At 34.2% G+C, this 23,139-nt stretch overlaps 1 protein-coding gene across 1 annotated transcript in view; it reads right to left on the reverse strand.

The window, feature by feature from the left end:
- RTKN2 (rhotekin 2) overlaps positions 1 to 23,139 on the reverse strand; it is a 74,246-nt gene that overhangs the window by 46,314 nt on the left and 4,793 nt on the right. The window contains 3 exon segments of the mRNA XM_032252581.1: positions 1,088 to 1,141; positions 5,295 to 5,353; positions 21,832 to 22,028. Of these exon segments, the coding sequence (XP_032108472.1) occupies positions 1,088 to 1,141; positions 5,295 to 5,353; positions 21,832 to 22,028 (310 nt within the window).

The raw sequence follows: 23,139 nt of genomic DNA on the forward strand, positions 1-23,139 counted from the left end.
CACACACACACACACACACACACACACACACACACACACACACACACCCCCACCCACCCCCTACCACCTCTGTCATTTTGGTTTCCAACTCTATTTAAAAGATGTTTTTTATTAGAAGACGTTAAGAGTAGGCACATTAACAACAGCAAAATATTTTCCACCAAACTAACAGCAAGGGAGGAAACCACAAGGGGGAAGAAAAAAAAAAAAAAAAACAATAAAATAGACATGAGAACACAAAAAACATAGCTGCTAGGCCTTTTAATTTGGTGATGTTTTAAAAAGTATTAGGTGATTAAAGGGCTAAATCCTCATTATTGAGAAAATGTAGCTCTTCAGAAAAACTTATTCTCTTTAGTAATCAGAAAGCTTTACTTAATTCCCACATGTATTCCTTTGTAAAGTAAATTATATTTCCTAATTGAATAACAAATACTAACCTGATTTTAAATTCTTCATATAAAACTAATTATGCTTAATATGATTCAGTTTTTTAAGTACAAGGAACAAGGCTATCACAATAGACAAGAAAGTTAAAGGATTATCATATCTTTCCCACTTTGCCTCTAACACCTAGAAATCATTCGAGGTTAATTTCCATGACCTAAGCAATACATAGATTTGTAAAGACTAAATAAAACCATAAAATACTGAAGGAAAAAAAATCAGATCAAGCTAAAAATATTTCCTTATTACATTTTGTTAAATAACCTAGAGTAACAAAATAAGGCAGAAAAACCTTCCAGATTCTGGTCAAATACAAGAAATGTTGGCTTTACCTTTATTCATTAAACATTATCTTTTGTTCCATATTTCCCTTCCCCTGTCCCACTCTGAACCTGGTACTTATTGTCCTTGCACTGGTTCCTATCAACAACTAAAAGTATATTCTATATGCATTATCTTAATTAGTATCAAGTGACTGCAACATATTTATATTAAAAATCAGAAAACAGTTAACGATGGTGCTTATTCTGTCAAATGACATCAATTTATCTCAGCATGGAAGCAGTCTTTTTTCTCAATAACCACAGATATACTACATACTAAAGAAAACATTTCAATTACAAATTAAAATCATACATACGTTCTTTATTGCTGAAGTGATCAGAGTCTTTCCACATTAGTGGTATTCGAATATCTATAAAGAAGGGAAAAAGACACGGTAAGTAACACTTTTGGTAAATTTTATTCTTTACAGTGACCTGAACCTCTGTATTCCATAATTCTGACTATCAAAGATAAAGTGTTATTATTTAACAGCATATTTTCTACGCATTGTTCATGGTTTGTACTTTTAAAAGTTATTTGTGAAATTTGCGTGAAGTAAAATTATATTCTTATAAAAATAACTGTTCTAACTCCATATATGTTTCTTCCTCACTGATTAATGACATCTTTATCATATATGCCATTCTGAATAAATGTCTGTTCCTTAGCTATACATTTTATGAATCTGAATCACTTATCAATTACTGTCTAGCTAAATACCAATATCATAATTTTTTTTTTTTTTTTTGGACAGGGTCTTGCTCTGTTGCTCTGGCTAGAGTGCAGTCATGCCATCACAGCTCACTGTAGCCTTGAACTCCCAGTCTCAAACAAACCTCCCACCTAAGCCTCCTGTATAACTGAGACTACTAGTGTATGGTATATGCCATCATGCCTAATTTTTACACTTTTTTTTTTTTTTTTGTAGAGACAGAGTTTCACCATGTTTGCCAGGTTGTTCTTCAACTTCTGGGCTCAAGCAACCTGCCCTCCTTGGCCTCCCAAAGTGCTGGGATTACAGGCAAGAGCCTGTTTTTAAAAACACCATACGCTTACTTGCTAATTTCGTTATACAAATTTTACAGCAAATTTTGTCAAAATCCCCTTTTCTCAAGTGTTTTATTAGTATTCCATTATCCAAGTTAATTTGAGAACTGATAGCTCTATAATATTCTGTCTTTGTATAGACTAGCATAATTTGTCTTTACATTAAGATTATTCTTGGATATTTAAGGTTTTTGTTTTTTGGTGGTTTTCTTGTAAAGGATATCTTTTTTGCTATTATATTTTCTAGTTAGTTATTGTTGATGTAAAGAGAAACAACTACTTTTTGTAAATTTATCTTGAATCCAGCAACTTTTACTGAATTCTTTATTCATTAAAATAGTGTTGCAGTAAATTCTCTTAGGTTTTGTAAGTTTAAAATCTTTTTTTGTTGTTGTTGGAAACAGAGTCTTGCTCCGTATCACCCAGGCTTCAGTGCAATGGTGCAATCTCCACTAACTGTGACCTCCACATACCCTGCCCTCCTGCCCCCAGGTTCAAGCGATTCTCCTGCCTCAGCCTCCTGAGTAGCTGGGATTACAGGCATGTGCCACCACACCTGGCTAATTTTTGTATTTTTAGTAGAGATGGGGTTTCACCAAGTTGGCCAGGTTGGTCTCGAACTCCTGAACTTAAGTGATCCACCCACCTTGGCCTCCCAAAATGCTGGGATTAGGGGCATGAGACACCGTGCCTGGCCTACAATCTATTATCTTCAAACAGTATTCAACTTATCTACTTTCAATAGTTTCATATTTTATTCTTATTATTTTAGCTAGAATTTCTAAAATTGTTATATTGAAATAACAGATATTTTTTATTTTTCTGAAAATGCCTTGTTTTATAATTATGACTTGGCTGATGTCCTGTCAAAAAGTCCACTTCTTGCTTGACCACAATTGCTGACTCACTTCATTTCACAACTATACTTATTCACAGCTGTTCTTGCTCAGTTAGGATTAACAGAGCATTAACTATTTACACTATCATGGGAGGGACATGGATCCTGACATCCTTTGCAGTACACCCAAAACCTGTGGGTTAGCCGCCTTCTATCCTATGCCTAAGAGAGGAGGGTAGATGTCAGCTTCTCAAGAGAAGGTGGATACTGATTTCCCAGGTAGTCATGTGCTCTTCAGACAGTAACAGATTTGTAACCCATGAACTCTTTCTTAATTCAGCTTCAAATGATAGAACTTCTTTCCAGATTCTTGCAAATGGCTGACTCAGTTTCAGTTTACAGTACTCTAGCCTTTGTCTTGTTTTATGTCTTCATCGACATTTTAATGGTAAACTGAGAGAGCCATAATAAGACAGCTGACTTGATGATATCAAGTCCCAGAAGTCTATCATTTTCAAAAGTGAAAACTGAGATACTTGGTGAACTGATTTCGTTTAGTCATTAAATTAGTAGTCGGTGACTAAGCTAATTACCACAATATAATTACAGTAAATACTACATTTACATATGGTAAATATTTGGTGTTAAGCAGAAATAATCAGAGTAAATTTGTTATTTAGTTTCATAAAGATCTGGCCAGGGAGTGGTGCAGTTGGAAACAGAAAACCCAGGTATTTTCTGGCTATCAAAGTAATCTCAAAACATTATGAAACTTGGTTGCAAATATTCATCTTTACCAAAAAAAAGTCACATTTTCATCCCAGTATCAAAACAAAACGGATTTATAAAGGTGAATTCATTTTTTATTTTCTGTTTTTACAAACACACACAAGATATAATGAAGTCTAGGCAAAGATGAAAAGATATTACCTAAGTATCCCATTTTCTCAGAGTTTCCGTTTCTTAATTTAAAATTATCTTTTGGAAAGAAGAAACACATGCAGAAATAAGTTCAATTTTTACACTTGAGTAATTGTGGGCAGGAAATTGTTTTTCCTTTTATTTTAAATACTTTTACTTAAGAGCCCCTTTCTAAATGTACTGTTATTTCTAATATCATGAATTGCTACAGTCAGTAAACTGTTATGAAATGACAATAGATGTTGACTATAATGGCATTTGAGTGTTTAACAGCAAAAACTTAACATATCTCATTTGCATACTGAGTGGCACTGTATTCGAAGCAAGAAATGAAGGATATGTTTATTTTTATAAAATCTTAAAGATCTATAGTAATTTAGTCACAAGAAAATTTATTACACACAATGAACAATACTATATAAAAGTATATGTTTGACAGCAAAAGGATACAAGGATAAAACATGTTTTGTATAATTAGAAAGATAAAAACAAATATAAATAACTATAAAACAAGCAACAAATTTATATATATTCTAGTTATTTTCTGAAGAATATTCTGCTTAACTGAATGCAATTCTTCAGATTTTGGTCATTTATGTACTTTGTAAAATGTAGGTCTACTGTCCTGTGTGATAATTTTGTTTATCCAGAAAAATATTACTAGAAACAGTAATTTAGGTGACAATGACTCAAATGCAGCAGCAGGCTCTCTAGTACAAAACTTCTGGCCAATAAAATAACCTAGTGATTACTTAAGGACCAATGGAGGTATACACTGTTGTTTCTAAAATGTACTGATGAGGTAATATTTGTAAAAGTGACTAGTGTACGCGCAAGTCAGACATGTATTCATTTCAGTGTGTGGCATCTCCAAGCCATTGTCTTTAGCTTCCTGAGCACTTTGGAGAAACTGAGACTGCACAGCATAAGTGCCATCTAGTGGTGAAGGGTCTCCTAACTTCATTAGGAATTCAGAGAAAGGAAACATTTCTAGCTGGAATGGTAACAGAGAAGATATTATATATAGATGAACAAACAGATCTTTAAGAAAGTGTAGTTATTTCACAAGCTAATTGGGTGTCAGAAGCATGGGTTATGTTGACAGGCCAAGGAGATGTCTGCTAAAGCAGACAGCCTGTGTTTAGGAGTAATAGAAGATAGGACTAGAAAAAAAATTGGGTCAAAATGGAAGACTGAAGAAAAATGTTTGGTCTTTACACTACAGGCAATGAAGAGCAGCCATCCGTCCAGTAGCTGCTGAGCAATTACGATGAGCCAAGCACTGTGCTCACTTCTGGGTATAAACCGATGACCAAAATAAACATGGTACCAAAACCTCACGGAACTTCTGATATAGACAAACATTAAAAACATTATAGCTTCTGAGCAGGAAAGGAACAGAGTCAAAAGACTTGGGTTTGGCCCAGCACAGTCATTTAACCTCTGAGTCTGTAGAAAATGACAATTACTCTATTTTACAAGACTGCACTAAGGAGAAAACTATAGAGTATGTAATGTATGAAACAGTTTTCTTAAATTCTAAAGTTCTATATAAATTTACAGCACAATGCTGAAAGCAATGTTTTACAACAAATATTCTGATAGAGGTATGAAAAACAAACTGAAGAGAATGGGAGACAGGGCATGAAACAAAATCTACCATCTAGTTACTTTACAGAATTTATTCAGCAATATAAAAGATTCATTTATAGCATACCCGATATGGCAATCTTTCCTTTACATGCAGTTCGTTGTTTACTTTCAAATTTCACATCACTGTCAAAACAAAGAAACTTATGAAAAAAAGTAGTTTTCTAATAAGCAATGGTTTTAACAGTCTTTCACAAATGTTGAAATATTAAAAACAAACGCATATCCATGAATAATAATGACTTCCAGTTAAAGTAAACTATTTGACTCAAACTTTAAGATGTTTAGTCAACAGTTAGCAAGTTAAAAGAAATATTTGGAAGCACTCTCTGATTTTTCAGATAAACTTTATATTCCCTGATGACTGTATGGTGGTTACTTTACAATGAAAGCCTTTTGTGATCACTTGTATCTGTACACAAGATGTACAATATTTGTCCATGTCCCCAGAAGTGTAATACCTTAGCTCACAATTTCATAAATTACATTTCTAATCTACTACATACAATGGCCTGAAAAAGTTAATAAACTTCCCAATCATGCAATTTGCTGTCCAGGTGTACTTTATCCTTACAGAATCTGATAAGTATCCAAAAAAGTATCTTCTGCTGTATAAATATCTATAGTTATTATCTCATTTCATTTCCCCAAGATTCCAAAGAACTAAGTGTATGTTAAAACAACAAATTAACAAACTAAGATGAGAAACAGAGTAGCTCTGTAGACAGAATAAAATTTAGAGAAAAATATTATGATTCAAAGGAAATTCTGGGGGTATAAGACACTACCAAATCTGACTTTAGGATATTACCATAAAAACTTTAAAAATAGATATCTCCTACTAGATCCAAACAATCCAATCTTTGACTATTTCCCCAATATCCTATTTTTCTAATAAACTGCATTTAGAGATTAGCATTCCATTTACAGGGCAATATTTCCAAGAGTATTCTTTGTATTTTTCATTCCTATTTAATTTGGTCAGCTAATTACCAGCTAATTTAATTTGTTACTTCAAATAAGTGCTAAGACAGAAATTTTCCATTTGGATACAGTTTGATTCTAAGAGGGCTTCTGGAGAAAGGCTGGATGGGAGTTTGAAATGGGATGTTATCTAAGTAATTTTCAGAAGAGGATGACAGCAACACACAGCTTTCAGTAGGTCTGTTAAAAAAGACTGCCAATATATCCATTATCATGCATCCAAATTTGAAAACAAATACATCATCCCACTTTTTTGTCCCTTTACTAGATTAAACTCCTAAGTATTATAGGTAAAGTATATTTCAAATAAGGTAAAATAATTTACTGATGTAAAGTTGGTAAGTTTATATGAGACATTTACACAGTATTTATAGAATCACCCATTAGATATGAGTAAAACAATGGAGTAGATTTAAAGCCATATATTCTCAGAATCCTATCTAATAACTATATGGCCATATCTAGTATTAAAACTAGGGAATTCATTCAGTGAAACATACAAAAATTGATTGTTTATTTAAAAATAAAGTTTCATTGAATCATAAATTTTAAAAACGGTCAAGTTCGACATTTTATATTAGTTTGTCATGTCGGAGATTATCTTATTACTTCCTCACAGAGTAAAAAGTTCAATTCAACAGTTCAACTGAACAGTTTATTATCTATTTTAGCAAAATAATATACTGAAAGGCCTACTAGAAATCAAACGCAAATCTCAATTTCTTCAAATTGGTACAATAAATACAATACAAACATAATTGGTTGGCATTTGAAAGTAATATTTCTAAAAATGCCTATATAAGCAATGCATAATATAAATTCTTAAAATACTTATTTCAGTGAAAAAGTACAAGGAAGTTCAAATATAGTGAATAACTTAAGTATTAAGGAATAGTTCACAGAATATTCTACAGTTGAGATCTATTATGTATTATTAAATTGGTTTAAATTTGAGGCTTTGGCAGGCGAATGAAATTCTGAAATACTAGAACTACCAAAAGCAAATTTGCTGAAAATTTACCAAGAAAAATTTTCCCCTTCCAAACTATTCAACTACCTGGCAGAGTATAGCTTTCTCCCCTGCAATTATAAATTATTTGCATAGGCCATTTCCAGGACTGGTCAGCAAACTTATTATACACAAATATTGTCAAACTATAATATAAATTCGATTTACCATATGATCTTACAGAATTAAGTCTTTTAAAAAATGAGAGAAGAAAAACCGAAGTAATTCAGCCTCGATTTTCTGAAGCTCGAATTACTTTCAATTCAAATAATAAAACTGCTATTTAGGGTACTAAAATGTAATGTTTTTCTAATTAATCCAAATTGACAATGAAATTGTTAAACACTGTCTAATGTGCTACTGTAGCTAATAGTTTGCTTAATATAAATGCTTGTTCAAAAATCTGCAATATTAATGCCAATTCTGAATGCTAGAATTAGAGAGCCAGCCTGAGGAAACAGCAAATAACCACAAAATTACAGAAACAAAGCACAGCTAGATAATAGTGTACCTTATTCATATGAACCCAGTTTAGAGCATTATTTTGGTTGAGATCTGTAAAAGCTAAAAGACAGAGATAAACATATCAAAGACAAACTTAATTTTTATTACTTACATTTCTGCCTGTAGGTAAATAAAATGACCAAAAGAGGGTGCCAATCTGCCATACTCTTGCTCAAAAATCTGTATTAAAGCTGACTGAGTAAATACTGATTATCCTACCTTATATTGTTTCAAGTGGGAATTTAAAACAGCATTTCTTTGCCAAAATTAACAAGTTATAATGAGAAATAGCACAATGATGAAAGCATTTTACATTTTCTTAATGAAGTACTAAAATAATTCTAAATGGGATTCTATTATTTCAACGTAGGTTATAAAATCCTTTACCTATGATGCAGATAAGTAAAAATTAAAACACTCAGAAACCATTTAGCATGAAATTTTAACCCATCCTAAAACTATGGTATAAAATGTATAGCTTCATAAATATCTTTAAAAAAAAATCAGCAATGTCTTTAAATACAAGTTTTATTATAAAACTACTAAGAGTACACAATTTTCACTTCCAACCTATGCTTTTTCTTCTTTAAGTTATAGTACCTGAGCAATGACCAAAATACTGGGGGAAGAGAGTAGTATAATAATCATACGAAACTCACAAAATTATTTTGGCACTATTAAAATCATATTGTTGATTGACACACATAATTAAGTGCTTTAAATGACACTGGTTAGTATTATTTTTACAAAGTCAAACAAAGCATTTCAGAAGTTAAGTCAAGAAGTGACGAACTGGGTTGGGCAGGGGTTGCAAGGTAGGGGGGCAGTGGGGGCAGTGGAAAGGGTACGGATGGATGATATTGCTGAAATATAAGCTCCGTAAGTACTTTTTTTGGGGGGAGGGCATCTATTTAGTTCACTGCTCTATCATCAGTGCCTGGTGTTCAGCTCAGTACACTCTAAAGAACTCAATGAATGTTTAGGGACTGTTAAATGAAATGAAATAAGAATATGGTCATTTTGATGAAGCAGACAGTAGATATGGATTCTAAAGCCTTAGAATTGGATTTTACTCATTATTAACTAATTATATTAGTGGGTTGCTATTAACCGTTTAGCCTTAGCATCTCTATCTGTAAAATGGGGAAAAGATTCCCTACCTCACAAAGCTACTAAATGAATATTTAAAATGTACCTTATGTCTTTCTTCAAAATGTTACACAAATACAAGGATTACTTCTGGGTATTTATATTTTTGGCCTCACTATTTAGGTTGGGGCCTACATAGAAGAGGCACTAAACCATTTGTTAAAGTGATCAGACAATGACTTACTAGTTACTGTAAAACAGTGGTAGCATCTAAATCAGATTATTTTCACACATTCTACAAACGCCTCAGATTAACAAGGAAAGCAAATAAAATGACCTACAGTCCACACCAACAGCATAACTAGAAAACAGAGACTTCTACAAATTATAATTTACATGTAAATGGGGAAACTAGCATCTGAAACCATCAAAACCAGCTGTGGAGGTCTTGCCATCTAAGAAAAGAGTGAGGTAGGCATTGCAAAACACAAGCAATATCAACTTAGGATTTCCCCTAGAAGAAGAGTGAATCGGTACAAGACCTAGTGGATACCATAGCACTGGTTCCTGAAGAGGTAAAGAAAGGGCTCCAAAAGTACTTTGGTTCAAAAGTTAAGTCTTGTGAGAAACATAGGAATGAGCGAGGTGCCCTTTGGAGACTTGGCTACCAAGAAAGAGAAGGAAGAAAGTAGATGAAGTTTAAAATCTCAAGAAACACATTAGTATCAACGAACAGAAAATCAACCAACCAGCATCCCAAAAGACATCATTTATTAAGGAAACTACTCTTCACAGTTCCAATAATAAAAAATATTCTTGAACTAAGAAACCAAATACAGGTTTTGCTTTCCATGGTTTCAGTTATCCAGAGTAAACTGCAGTCTGAAAATAATATTAAATGAAAAATTCCAGAAATAAACAATCCAAAAGTTATTTGTTTATTTACTTATTTTTGAGGCAGGGTCTTACTCTGTTGCCCAGGCTGGAGTGCAGTGGCATGATCTCGGCTTACTGCAATCTCTGTCTCCCAGGTTCAAGCAATCCTGCTACCTCAGCCTCCTGAGTAGCTGGGAATATAGGCACATGCCACCATGTCCAGCTAATGTTTATGTTTTTTGACAGAGACGGGGTTTTACCATGTTGCCCAACCTGATCTTGCACTCCTGGGATCAAGCAATCCACCCACATCTGCCTCCCAGAGTACTAGGATTATAAGTATGAACCACTGCACCTGGCCTAACAATTCATAAGTTTTAAATTGTACACCATTCTGAGTAGTGCAATGAAACCTCACACTGCCCTATAGGATGAGAATCATCCCTCTGTCTAGTGTATCCATGCTGTACACACCACCTGCTCATTAGTCACTTAGCTGCCATCTAGATTATCAGACTAACTCTCAAGGTATCACATTGCTTGTGTTCAAGGTCAATAGTAGCCTAATGCTACACCACAGTGCCTATGACATTCATCTCATTTAAACTCATCACAAAAGCAATTTATCATCTCACATCACAAAAAGAGTAAATACAATAAGATATTTTGAAAGAGAGAACTCATTTGCACAACTGTTATTACAGTATATTGTTGTAATTGTTTTATTATTAGTTGTTCTTCATCTCTTACTGTGTGTATGCATAGGAAAAAACATAGTGTACATAGGGCTTAGTATTATCTGTGGTTTCAGGTATCCAAGAAGGATGCTGGAACATATTCCTCCAAGAAGGGGTCCTGTGAGCCCTTCTAGTAACCTCCCACCTGACTCCTAATCACTTGGCTCAGAAAAATCCTATATATTTCATTAGGGAAAAAAAACACTCCAGTTACCCATAGAAAGCTACTATAAATAAAACAGATAATCAAATCTCTTCATTTGATACAAATACTCTACCAACTCCACCTCGAAAAACTGTAACACAATACTCCAAAATGAATTAAGTGCATTTAAACAAATTATTGCAAATATGAAAGAAACCATGACTCTAAAATCCAAAACTTGAGACTAGTAAAGAATAAACAATAGGCAGATATGCAAAGAGAGGAAAGAACAAGGAGATAAACTGGAAAAATAAAACCACTTCTGAAATGACATTAAAATATAAGGTGTCCAAGGATAAATATATAGAACTGAAAGTACACTAAGGTACACAGTAAATGGGAACGAGAAGAACCAAAAGAACAAAAATGAAATAAGGTATTAAAAAAGATCAGAAAGTGATAGACATAGAGGACAGGCAAAGAAGATCCAACTTATATGTAATCAGGAAAACAAAATGAGATAGAAATACTTTTTGTATAATCCGGAAAGACTTTCTGAAAATAAAGAAGAACAATCTACATATCAAAAGAGCTCCAAAATGTGCCAAATGGTCAGCCTTACACACATTCCAGTAAAATAATCACACTTTAAGATAAAGAAAAGTACTTTCAGTTTCCAGGCAAAAAGTCAAACTCATTTACAAAGGAAAGAAAATGAAAGATTAGATTTCTCAATAACAAGACAACAATGGAGCCAAGCCTTCACAAAACTCAAGGAAAGAATGTGTTGGCTAAGGAATTTATAACTAGCAAAGTCACCCTAAAAGTAGCAACACTAAAGGAAAACACTATAAACATGCAAGAAAGTGAAGAAAACCATACTCGTGTTGAAGAATCTACTAGCTGATGAGCTCCTTTCAAAAGAGATGATTTTGGAAAGCATAACAAAAGAACAAGCAGTAAGAATTACATACATTTGTGTATCAAAAACTAAAACGAAGGTGAAGATATGACTATAAGATTAGTGTGTAAATATCCATTCCACCAACGTAGAAATAACACAACTTGAAAAGAATGTAGAGTAGGGAAAAACAGAATAAGCTCATTGATCTCGACCAATAGTAATGGAAAAAAAAAGATATTACTTAAAAAAAAAAAAAAAAAAAAAAAAAAAAAAACAATAAAATATCAGAAGCCTGTGTTAGGCCATTCTTGCATTGCTATAAAGGAATACCTAAGACTGGGTAACTTAAGAGGTTTAGTTGAATCGGGGAACTAAGGGCATTATACATAAGAACTTAGAACTAAGGGCATTATAAAGTTATCAGTATATAAAGTTTTTAATATAAAATTATTACAACTACCATGACTTATAAAATGCTTCCAAAATTTTTTTAAAAAAGCAGAGACCACATAGTAAAAGGCTGTAATTATAATATACAGTTAATAAAAAAGAATATTACAGTGGCTGAAATCAGATATCAGTTATAATAGTAAATATAAAATGTCTTAATTTTCCCATTAAAATGATTTCCAGATTGGCTTATAATATAAAACCCAGCTGAATACAAGAAACAGGACGAATACAAGAAACAGGTCTTCAAAGGTGAATCAGAAAGGCTAAAAATAAAGAGATGGGCAAAGATATATAAAGCAAATACAAATAAGAAAACAGAGGATGTGATTTTGTTACCAGGCAAGGTAAAATTCAGGTCCAAAAACATTACCTGAGAGAACAACAGAAGGACACTTTATAATGCAAAAGGCTGCAACTAACAATGAATATATCACAAGTACCGAATATACCAAATGTTACAGAGCATCTTCCTAAAGCACAACATACAGAAGATACAAGGATGAAGATAATTAAGCCTTAATAACAAAAAATCTTAACCTATCTGTTTCAGTACAAGACAGTTCAACTGGTCAAAAAATAAGGAAGGTTACTGAAAATATAACAAACACAAGTCATTAACACAGATCTTTTGAACACCTTTGGCTAACTTTACACTCTTAAGAAATATAACTTCAAAAGCCGATGCCTTTGTCATGAAAATGGACCATATTAAGTCACAAAGAAAACCTCAAGATGTTCCATAAAGTAGAAAAAATAAAATTTGATCAAAATACGACTAAACAAATTCCTCATCTGGTAATGGCAGAATAGCTCATGCAGGAGATATCTTCCCACAGAAAATAATTTTTTAAAAAATCTAGAAAAACTATTTAAAAAACATCTACCTGAAGTGACTGGTAAGGAACCAGAATTATACAGAAAATTAAAAAGAATCACCACTGGAAAAAGTGATACAGTGGAAAAGAAAAAATAATTGACACATGATGAATCTCAAAAGTATTATACTGAAAGAAAGAAACCTCCACTGTGTAATTCTATTTATACTAAGTTCCAGAACAGGCAAAATTAACCTACAAGGGAAAAAATGTCAGAATAATGGCTGATTCTTGGGGTGGGAGCAGTGGCAAGGACTACCAATTGAAAACTGGGAAGAGCACAAAGAAACACTCTATATCCAAAAAATGTAATTAATTCTAAGAGGAAAATAAACAAACAAGTAAGCCTATTTATGATTTAATAACAAGACTATAAGAAAAAGCTCATTGATATGGTTTGGCTCTGTGTCCCACCCAAATCTCCTGTTGAATTATAATCCCCAGTGTTGGGGAAGGGACCTGGTGGGAGGTGATTGGATAATGGGGGCAGATTTCCCCCTTGCTATTCTATGACAGTGAGTTCTCGTGAGATCTGGTTGTTTAAAAGTGTGTAGCACTTCCCCATTGGCTCGCTGCTGGCTCTCCTGTCGCGGTATGAAGGAAAGTGCCTGCTTCCCCTCCGCCCTTCTGCCATGTTTGTAAGTTTCCTGAGCTTCCTGTATAGCCTGCAGAACTGAGTTAATTAAACCTCTTTTCTTCATAAATGACTCAATCTCAGGTAGTCCTTTATAGCAGTGTGAGAACAGAGTAATACAATCATTTCAAGTAATTTTTGAACACTCTCTAACCTATATCCACAGGGGTGTACACATATGTGTACATATACATACACAAAGAACTAAAAAGAACTTATTTTGAATTGTGTCATAAAGAAATAAAATGGTTAAGCTGAACATGGTTGCTCATGCCTGTAATACCAGTGCTTTGGGAAGCTGAGGTAGAAGGATTGCTTGAGGCAGAAGTTCAAGATCAGCTTGGGCAACATAACAAGACCCTGTCTCTACAAAATAAATAAGCAAGCTGAGACAAAAAATAAATAAAATTAGCTGGGTGCAGTGGCATGAACCTGTAGTCCTAGGTACTTGGGAGGCTGAGGCAGGAAGATCACTTGAACCCATAAGTATGAGGATACAGCAAGGTATCATTGTGTCACTGCAGTCTAGCCTGGGTGACACAGCGAGACCCTGTCTCAAAAAAAAAAAAAGAATTCGACAGAGAGATAAAACAAATATTAATTGTAGAACCTAGGTGGTAGGTATATGAGTATTCACTGTATAATTCTTTCCATTTTTCTGTATGTTGGAAATTTTTTCATAATTTCTGTATGTTGAAAAAGAGCTGCAAGGCAATTTTGAACTTGCCTGGGTAGGTTTACAGTCAGTAATATTGGTACTGTAATTATGAGACTATTTTACGTAATCATAGTATACAAAATGAGGAAATATATTACTCTTATTGGGAAATAAGATTTTCAGTACAAAAGAGTTAAAATATAATTCAAGAAAACAAAAACCTATAAATATTGATATAAACTCACGATTTTTTCATCTCTTTCATCACCATGTCCACCGAAAAGGCCTAGAAGCAGTGACACTCCAGTAACTGTGAGCATACCTAGTGCCCAGGTCTTGCATTCAAAATACCATTCACCATTAAAGGGAGACAGGTGTCAGAGAAATGGCTGACACCAGGCATGGGGCAGGGAAAATATAAAGCAAGACTGGATCATGTTTTTGTATTGGGAAGCAAGAAGTTTTTAGTGACTATAAATTATAATAAAACATTGAATAAAAATCCAGGAATGGAGAGAAAAAAGAGAGAAATGCCCTTCTTTATAGAATATGAGCCAATAAGTGTAGAAGGAATAATAGAATTAGGTAATCACTGTTTTACAAACCCCATTATAATAACTGATTTAGGCAAGGATCATAAATGGACGATAAAGCCATTAAGTTAAAGCTCATTGTGTAATATAACAGTCACCCACTTCCAACACCCCACAGATTACTTATAAACTGCAAAGGGAAAACCATTTTATCACATAGAAGCAAGCTGGCAACTGTCATCTAAAGCAAGGGTTCAAACTCAGCATTGCCTGGTGGTAAAATCAAATATCATACTGCATCAATTGGGAGCATATAATGGTCCCCAACCTCACCTAGAAAAAAATGTTTGAGTCTGATAAAGCCTTTAGACCCAATGTCCATCTATGGCAGAAACAGAGAATATGAGAAAAGGTTCAATGATACCTCAAGGAAACAACCAGGCAAATGCAGAATGTAGGATATTTAAAAAATCTAGACTCTTTTTTTTTCCCAAGACAGGGTCTTGCTCTGACGCCCAGGATGGCTGGAATGCAGTGGCATGACTTGCTCACTGCAATCTCAACTTTCTGGGTGCAAGTAATCTTCCTGCCTCAGCTTCTTGTGTAGCTGTGATCATAGGCACATGCCACTACACCTGGCTAATTTTTGTACTTTTTATTTTTGGAGAAATAAGGTCTTATTATTATGTTGCCTAGGCTGGTCTTGAACTCCTGGGCTCAAGCGATCCTCCCACCTCAGTCTCCCAAAATATTGGGATTACAGGCGTGAGCCACCATTCCTGGCTGAGACTCTTCAAAGTATAAATGACAAGAGGTTTTTAGAAAAAGGCAGAGTGATTAAAAGAAACTGAAGAGATATAACCAAATGTACTGCATAGATCTTGACTGAATTCTGGTTTGGAGAAAAAAAGATAAACAGTTTTCTTTTGATAACTTGGTAAAATTGAATATGGACTGGATATTAGATGATTACAGAATTATTAATATTTTATATATAATATTTCAATTATGTAGAAGAATGTTATTTTTTAAAGATTCATGCCAAACTACCTGAGGTATGTGTGCCATCTTGTCTGCAACTTATTTTTAAATAGTTCAACAACAAAAAATTTGTGCATGTACACACGCTTGTATGTGTATTTGTGTGTGTGTCTGTGTAGAAAAAATGGTAGAATAAATGAAGATGAATATATATAGCAAACTATTAATTGTACAAATCTAGGGATAGAATATACATGATGTTGATGGTACTATTCTTATAATTTTTATGTATGTAAATTTCAAAATCTGATTAAAAAGCAAACATAGTTGGGAATGACAATCTGGAACATGATGAGCAGACACTTGGACCAACAAACAGTAAGAAACTAAGAACATAAAAGGTGACCCAAAAAAAGTACATGGTATATAATTAACTCCTACTAAATTCTAAGCCCTATCTGCTCATCATACACATTAAGGGGATACAGGGCAAAACTTTATTTATGAAGCACACATTAAATTGTTCTTAAGTAAGTATACAACACTGTTGGTGTTCTGGGGGATATAAGGTAGAAAGAAGAGAACCAAGATTAACTGAGTTGCCCCAGCTATGAGTTGCCCTCCAGGCGCCAAATCCTCACAACAATCCTATGAAATTAGTAGTGATGTCATCTCTGTTTCACTGATAAGAAGAATCAGACACTGTCCCTGTTTCCAAAAGCTTATAATTTATGAAAAGATATGCTGATTATAAATAGTTCTATTAGAATATAGTATGTTATAGCAAGGTATTCATGGTTTGGATGGTACTATAAGTAAAAGGAGGCAAACAGTCATTTTTTGAGTCCTCACCATGGACATAAAGGAATAATTATTTTCTGAATAGAATTATCAAGGAAACTTTGAGGCAGGTATGGTGTCCTAGAACAAATGGGTTTTATCAAGTGGGAATGAAGATATGCCACTTCAGCGTAAGCAAAGGCACTGGAGATGAGAAAATCCAAGAACTGTTTTCAGGATACCGATCAAGCATTTTGCCACAATAAATTTGTAAAGTAGAAAATGAAAGATAAGAGTTCAAGTAGCTTGGGATCAGATCACAAAGATTCTGAAATGCCTACTTCAGTAGATGGAAACCAACAGCTATTTTTTGAGAGGTAGACTGATAAACCATCTTTTAAGTAGCCATATCTGACCACAGCATGCAGAAAAAAAGGTAAAATGACAGTTTACTAGTCAAAAGTCCAGCAAATTAACAGACTGATGTAACCAAGCCATGACTCTCTCTAAATTGAGGCAGTAAGCAACCTATGCACCTCACCCTAAAGACCTACTGTCTACCCAATCTAAAAAGATTTTTACATCCTGACTCCATTGGGAACTGTACAGAAGCCTCGGTATTTCGGCTTGTTTAGGCATAAAGAACAGGGAGTGTACTACGTGTTTCATACCAAACATGACTTAGAACAGAGCTTTTATTATATTGTTAGAATAGTATGGTAACAGAACATTTAACCAGTTGCCAATATTCTCAGGATTCTGTGGTTTAAAAAAAAAAAAAAAACCACAAATTATATTACTGATTTTTCAACTGTGGTTCCTCATCTAAAGCACAGAGTAACCATTTACTGAATTCTTCCAAGGGTGGTACAAAAGCAGCACTATTCTATATGCAGAAGTTAAGTCAATGCATACAATGGACTTCTTGGGGCATTAGGTCTTAATTCTTTCCTGGAACTCCAGTTTTAAAAGGCTTTAGAATGAAGTAAGATTATCTGACTTTTTAAATAATTTCAATGGATTGAGAAATAACTGAAAACTTCTTGCAGAACGATTATGTACAGAGAGCACCTTGAGTGAAGATCTATTAGAAAAGCCCTAAAGAAATCCACACACTAGTTTTGATTTACTCATTTCTAACTAATAGTTTTTTATAAGATCATTTCTATGTCTGCCTATTCTTAAATATTTTCCCTAAAAACTGGTTATTTCAATTATTTACTCTCACCACCCTTTTAATACCTTGCTGCCAAATAACCTTCCCCAAACACCCATTTTTGTCATACCTATTCCTTGCTTAAAATGGTAAAAGATAACAGGATATAGAATATTTAAGACTTTTTTTAAATTCCAGAATTCAATAATTAAGAGAAACAATGGGTGGCTCACGCCTGTAATATAAGCACTTTGGGAGGGCAAGGAAGGCGGATCACTTGAGCTCAGGAGTTGAGACCAGCCTGGCCAACATGGTGAAACCCCATCTCCACTAAAAGTACAAAAATTAGGCAGGAATAGTGGTGCAAATCCCAGCTATTCGGGAGGCTGAAGCAGGAGAATTGCTTGAACCCAGGAGTTGGAGGTTGCAGTGATCCAAGATCACACCACTGCACTCTAGCCTGGGCGACAGAGTAAGACTCTGTCTCAAAAAAAAAAAAAAAAAAAAAAAAAAAATCAAGTACAGGTACTGTTTTAAAGGGAGTGGGAGACATAGGAACATGGATTTTTTTAAGTCACCTGGATTCATGACCTAGCCACAAAGTCACTGTGTATCCTTGAAGAGAGTTTTATATCTAATATGGTTTGGCTGTCTCCCCACCCAAATCTCATCTTGAATTGCAGCTCCCATAATCCCCATGTGTCGTGGGAGGGACCATCAGGACAACTGAATCATGAGGGCAGGTTTTTCCTGTGCTGTTCTCATGATAGTAAGTAAGTCTCATGAGATCTGATGGTTTTATAAAAGGCAGTTCCCCTACAGAAGCTCTCTTACCTGCTGCCATGTAAGACAAGCCTTTGCTCCTCCTTCGCCTTCTGCCATGATTGTGAGGCCTCCCCAGCCATGTGGAACTGCTGAGTCCATTAAGCCTCTTTTTCTTTATAAATTACCCAGTCTTGAGTATGTCTGTATTATCAGTGTGAAAACAGTCTAATACAATATCTTTCTCCATTTTTAATGTGATATTTGTGAACATCTTACACAATGCCTGGCACCTGGAAAGCCTATTAATTAATACCAAAGAACTTCCTAGCATTCTAGGCTTTCTTGAATCTTGTTTCCTCCCTTCCTTTTCATCTTTGCCTTGATATTCAGACTCGACCCAACAGATTTTTTCACTGCTTTTGAATAATTCATGCTTATTTTTCAACTTAAGTTTTTATTTTGCTATTTTCTTCTTGAGACAGAATCTCACCCTTCTGCACTGGCTGGAGTGCTGTGGTGCAATCACAGCTCACTGTGGCCTTAATATCCCCCACTCAAGCAATCTTCTTGCCTCAGCCTCTCGAGTAGCTGGGAGTACAGGCACACATCACTATGCCTGGCTAATTTTTGTATTTTTTTGTAGAGACAGGTTTTTGCCATGTTGTCCAAGCTGATCTTGAACTCCTGAGCTCAAGCAATCTGACCACCCTGGCCTCCCAAAGTGCTGGGATTACAGATGTGAGCTACTTCGCCCAGCCTGTTTTGCTATTCTTCTTGGAATGCTGTCTTCCTCCTGCTCACCTACCTGGACTCTAACCATCCTTCACAATCTAGAAGGTCCAAACCCAATTGTCCTATTAGATATTCCTCAATTCCACCACTTCACACTTATTTGATTCTTCTTTGAAAAAGTTTAGATTTAGGGTCTATACTTATTGTTTGACATTTTATAATAAAATTTAGAAAAGGTAGACTAGTGTTCTCATTAAAATGCTATTTATTTTAACTATGGCAGCAATATAAAATTGAGCATTTTTTTTACCTTAAGGACTAATCAAACTAAGGAACAGACTGCTGAGACTCTAAAGGCAAAATATTTCTAAATATACAATACTGTCATACTTTGACAAATTCTGTTAACAGACACCTGACCCAGGCGTGGTGGCTCACACCTTTAATCCCAGCACTTTAGGAGGCCGAGAGGGGTGGATTACGAGGTCAGGAGACTGAGACCATCCTGGCTAACAGAGTGAAACCCCGTCTTTACTAAAAATCCAAAAAAAAAATATATATATACATGAGCCAGATGTGGTGGCACGCGCCTGTAGTCCCAGCTACTCAGGAGGCTGAGGCAGGAGAATCACTTTAACCTGGGAGGTGGAGGCTGCAGTGAGCCACGATTGTGCCACTGCCCTGCAGCCTGTGCACAGAGCAAGACTCCATCTCAAAAAAAAAAAAAAAGGAGAAAGCAAAAAAACAGACACCCTAGCACAGCACTTAATAAGTGTTCCTGCAAGTAGTAGATATTCAGTAAATATCTGCATAATTTACGTAACTTTCTTCAAGGAACTATATCATTACTCTTCAACTCGTTTTTGTGTAATAAGAAAGCACGCATAATTTCTAGTTATATCTAATCAGTGACCTCAGGTTATATCTTCACAAACAAAATGAAGCTGTAAACGAAAGAATAAATATAGAATATACAAGATTTTTTAAAATTCCAGCAATAATTAAGAGAAGTACTGTTTTTACACAAATGAAGAGCAAATATATGTGTTGTATGTATAGTGACAAAGATATTTTCATCAAAGATAATTAGTAAGGAAACTGAAAATCATACACATTTCCAGTTAGGAGTCTTAGATAATTTTTCCCCCACCACTGCTATATAAATTGAATAGGGTTATTTAATATTTTTATAAATCAGCAACTTCAGAAAAGTTACACTGCCAAATTTAAGAAATGGTCAATTCATAACTCATTATTAATATTTAAAGAGCATTAAATATGGAGGCAGATATGGTCCCAAAAATAATATTCTAGAAATTGTGATAGATGGCATAATATTGAATGTTTAGCCCCATACTTTCTAAAAGCAGGGCTTCTCAAACTTTTCCACTGAAACTGCCCCCTCATGTCAAAGTAACCTAATAAAAAGGCTGAGAGGGAACATATATCCCCATGCATAAGAAAGCATAACCTCAAAATACTCCACTATTCTAAACTTCTCATGTTTAATCTTAAAAATCCATGCTCTAAGAAGATATGCCATATTTATTCTATGGCTTTGCATATCTCCTGACACATAATCATGTACTCTGTGCTACACGTGACCAACTTTGAAAAGCACTGAGTTAAACCAATGTATGTCTATCTGAAAACTATTTTCCTATATTCACATAACAATGAAAACTGTCATTTGTTGAGTACTAAGTATGCAAAAGGCATTACACTAGGTTTTTGTATATATAAAAATCTCAATTTTCAAAATGTCAATATTATCATGCCCACTGTAAGGACGAAACTGAGGCACAAGGAGATTAAAATAGCTCTCTCATGGCAATACAGCTAATAACGTTGGCTACTTTGTATCCAGGTCTTTATTATACCACACTCTCATCTAAATTTGATTTTTACAGAAATTTCGTACTCTGGAGTTTTTAACTTACATTTCAAGAATTTAATGATGTGCTCAGCCCAATAGCCGCTATTGTCTAAAAGAAACTCTTCCCTTGTGCCAGAGCTGTAAGACTAATCAACAAAGGGGAATGTAAGACTGTTTTTATTTAAACTACATTAAAATCCAGCCACTCAATCGACCAATTCTTAGGTTCAAGTAAGATCTGGCATTGTAAATAAGACAGGATATAAATTTTATGTACAAAACAAAGATCTAATCTAAAATAGCAGCATGAGATGACAGAACACATGACCAGAAGCTATTAATACTTAGCAAATCTTAACTCACATTAGCATCCATCACTTATTACATGCATGTCCTTGAGGTTTTTTTTGGTTTTTTTTTTTTTGCGTCTCTAGGACTTACATTCACATATCAAGAGAGGTGCTAGCAGATTTTTAAGTTCCTTTCCATTCTTAAGTTTTTCTCTCTTTATAATTTTGCTACTCACTCAATTTCTATACAGTACTTAAGTTTCCATAACTCACAGCTAGTACCTTTTTATTAGCACATATCTAAGCAATTAATTTTCTTACTCTACATTTCTATCAATCTTGGCCCTTTCTTCTTAATGCTCCCTCAGTCATTGCTTCTGAACAATTTTCATTTTAAAATTACATACTGAACACAACAAAACTGCCCAATAAAAACTGCTGCCTGATAGTAAGTTCACTTTGAGCTCTATTGGCAAACCGTTTATGATGTCAGCTGCTGGTTCCATTTATTTGTTTTTTTAAACAGTTTGGTGATTTGATATTTGTACTTAAGCTTAAGTTATATTGTTTTTAATTTATATATTTAAGTACATTAAAAGCCACAGGTAAACTATGTTACTAACCATCTTCCAGTCTGATTTGCGATCTGTTCTTCTAATTTCTGAAGCTCCGATGTATAGGCCATTATTCGAGCATTGCACACCATGAGATTCTTAACTGCATGTAAAACCTGATCTTTCTGAGTGCTCAGAGAAAGGAGTTTCCATATTCCTTCTCGCATTCGAATTTCTAAGTCTATTTTTTCTTGAATGCTGCAGTCCTAAAAAAAAAAAAAAAAAAAAAAAAAGAAGCTCTTTTAAAATATAGCAAAAAATTACATCTTTCCATATAGATGGAAAATGTACTAGATAACATTATAATTGTATACCGTATTGAGAAAACAACAAAGTTTTAATATATGTAATATAAAAATAGCTATTTTAAAATGCTCTTTGCAATTTTTAACTTCTTGCTTCATTAGGAAGTCTTCAGAATTTTCTGAATAAACAGAACATAAACAAAGTGAGAAACATTATGTGTTCTTATAACTATATTAAATTTAATAGTGTCCCTCCAAAATTTATGTCCATCTAGAACCTCAGAATGTAGCCTTATTTGGATATGGGTTTTGCAGATGTAATTAGGTAATATGAAGACATACTGGATTAGAGTGGGTCCTAACTCTAATGACTAGTGTCCTTAAAGAAAGGTCGTATGAAGACATGGTCACATACAGAGAAAATGACGTGTGAAGACAGAGACGGATCCGTCTGTATGCCAAAAAAAAAAAAAAAATACTAAGGATTGATGGCAATAACCAGAAGCCGGAAAAGACAAGAAAATAATTATTCCCTAGAGCCTTCAGAGGAACATGACCCTGCCAATCTCCTGATTTCAGATGTCTGGCCTCCATAAGTATGAGAATACATTTATCTTGTTTTAAGCCACTCAATCTTGGTCATTTGTTATAGCAGCTTTAGAAAATGTATAATAACTAATATAATGTAAAAAATGTTCCAGATATATCGTCTATAAATTGTATTAAGAGATGGCAATGTAGTTGGTGACAGTGAATTAGCCAAAAAAAAAATTCTGAAAAAGCAGATACTGAGTAAAGGAGCCAAGGTTTAGCAGCAGGGAGGAAACAGGCTATTTGTAATAGTAGGTAGTGTAAATACAATCTCAGAAGCAAGAGAGTGAAAGCACTGTGCATAGAAAATGTCAGAAGCCTTAGCTAACTGGAACGGACCTTTAGAATATAATTCTGGACATATCATTTATTTTAGTTTTAGGATTTACCATTAGACTACTAAATATTTTATTTCTACAAGTCTTTTATGCCATATAATTATCTTTTAATGGCCTGATTCTACATACGAGTTTCATACGCA

Source organism: Sapajus apella, unplaced genomic scaffold (genome assembly GCF_009761245.1).
Source record: "Sapajus apella isolate SASKATOON/1434 unplaced genomic scaffold, GSC_monkey_1.0 scaffold78, whole genome shotgun sequence".
In the NCBI taxonomy this organism is placed as follows: domain Eukaryota; kingdom Metazoa; phylum Chordata; class Mammalia; order Primates; family Cebidae; genus Sapajus; species Sapajus apella.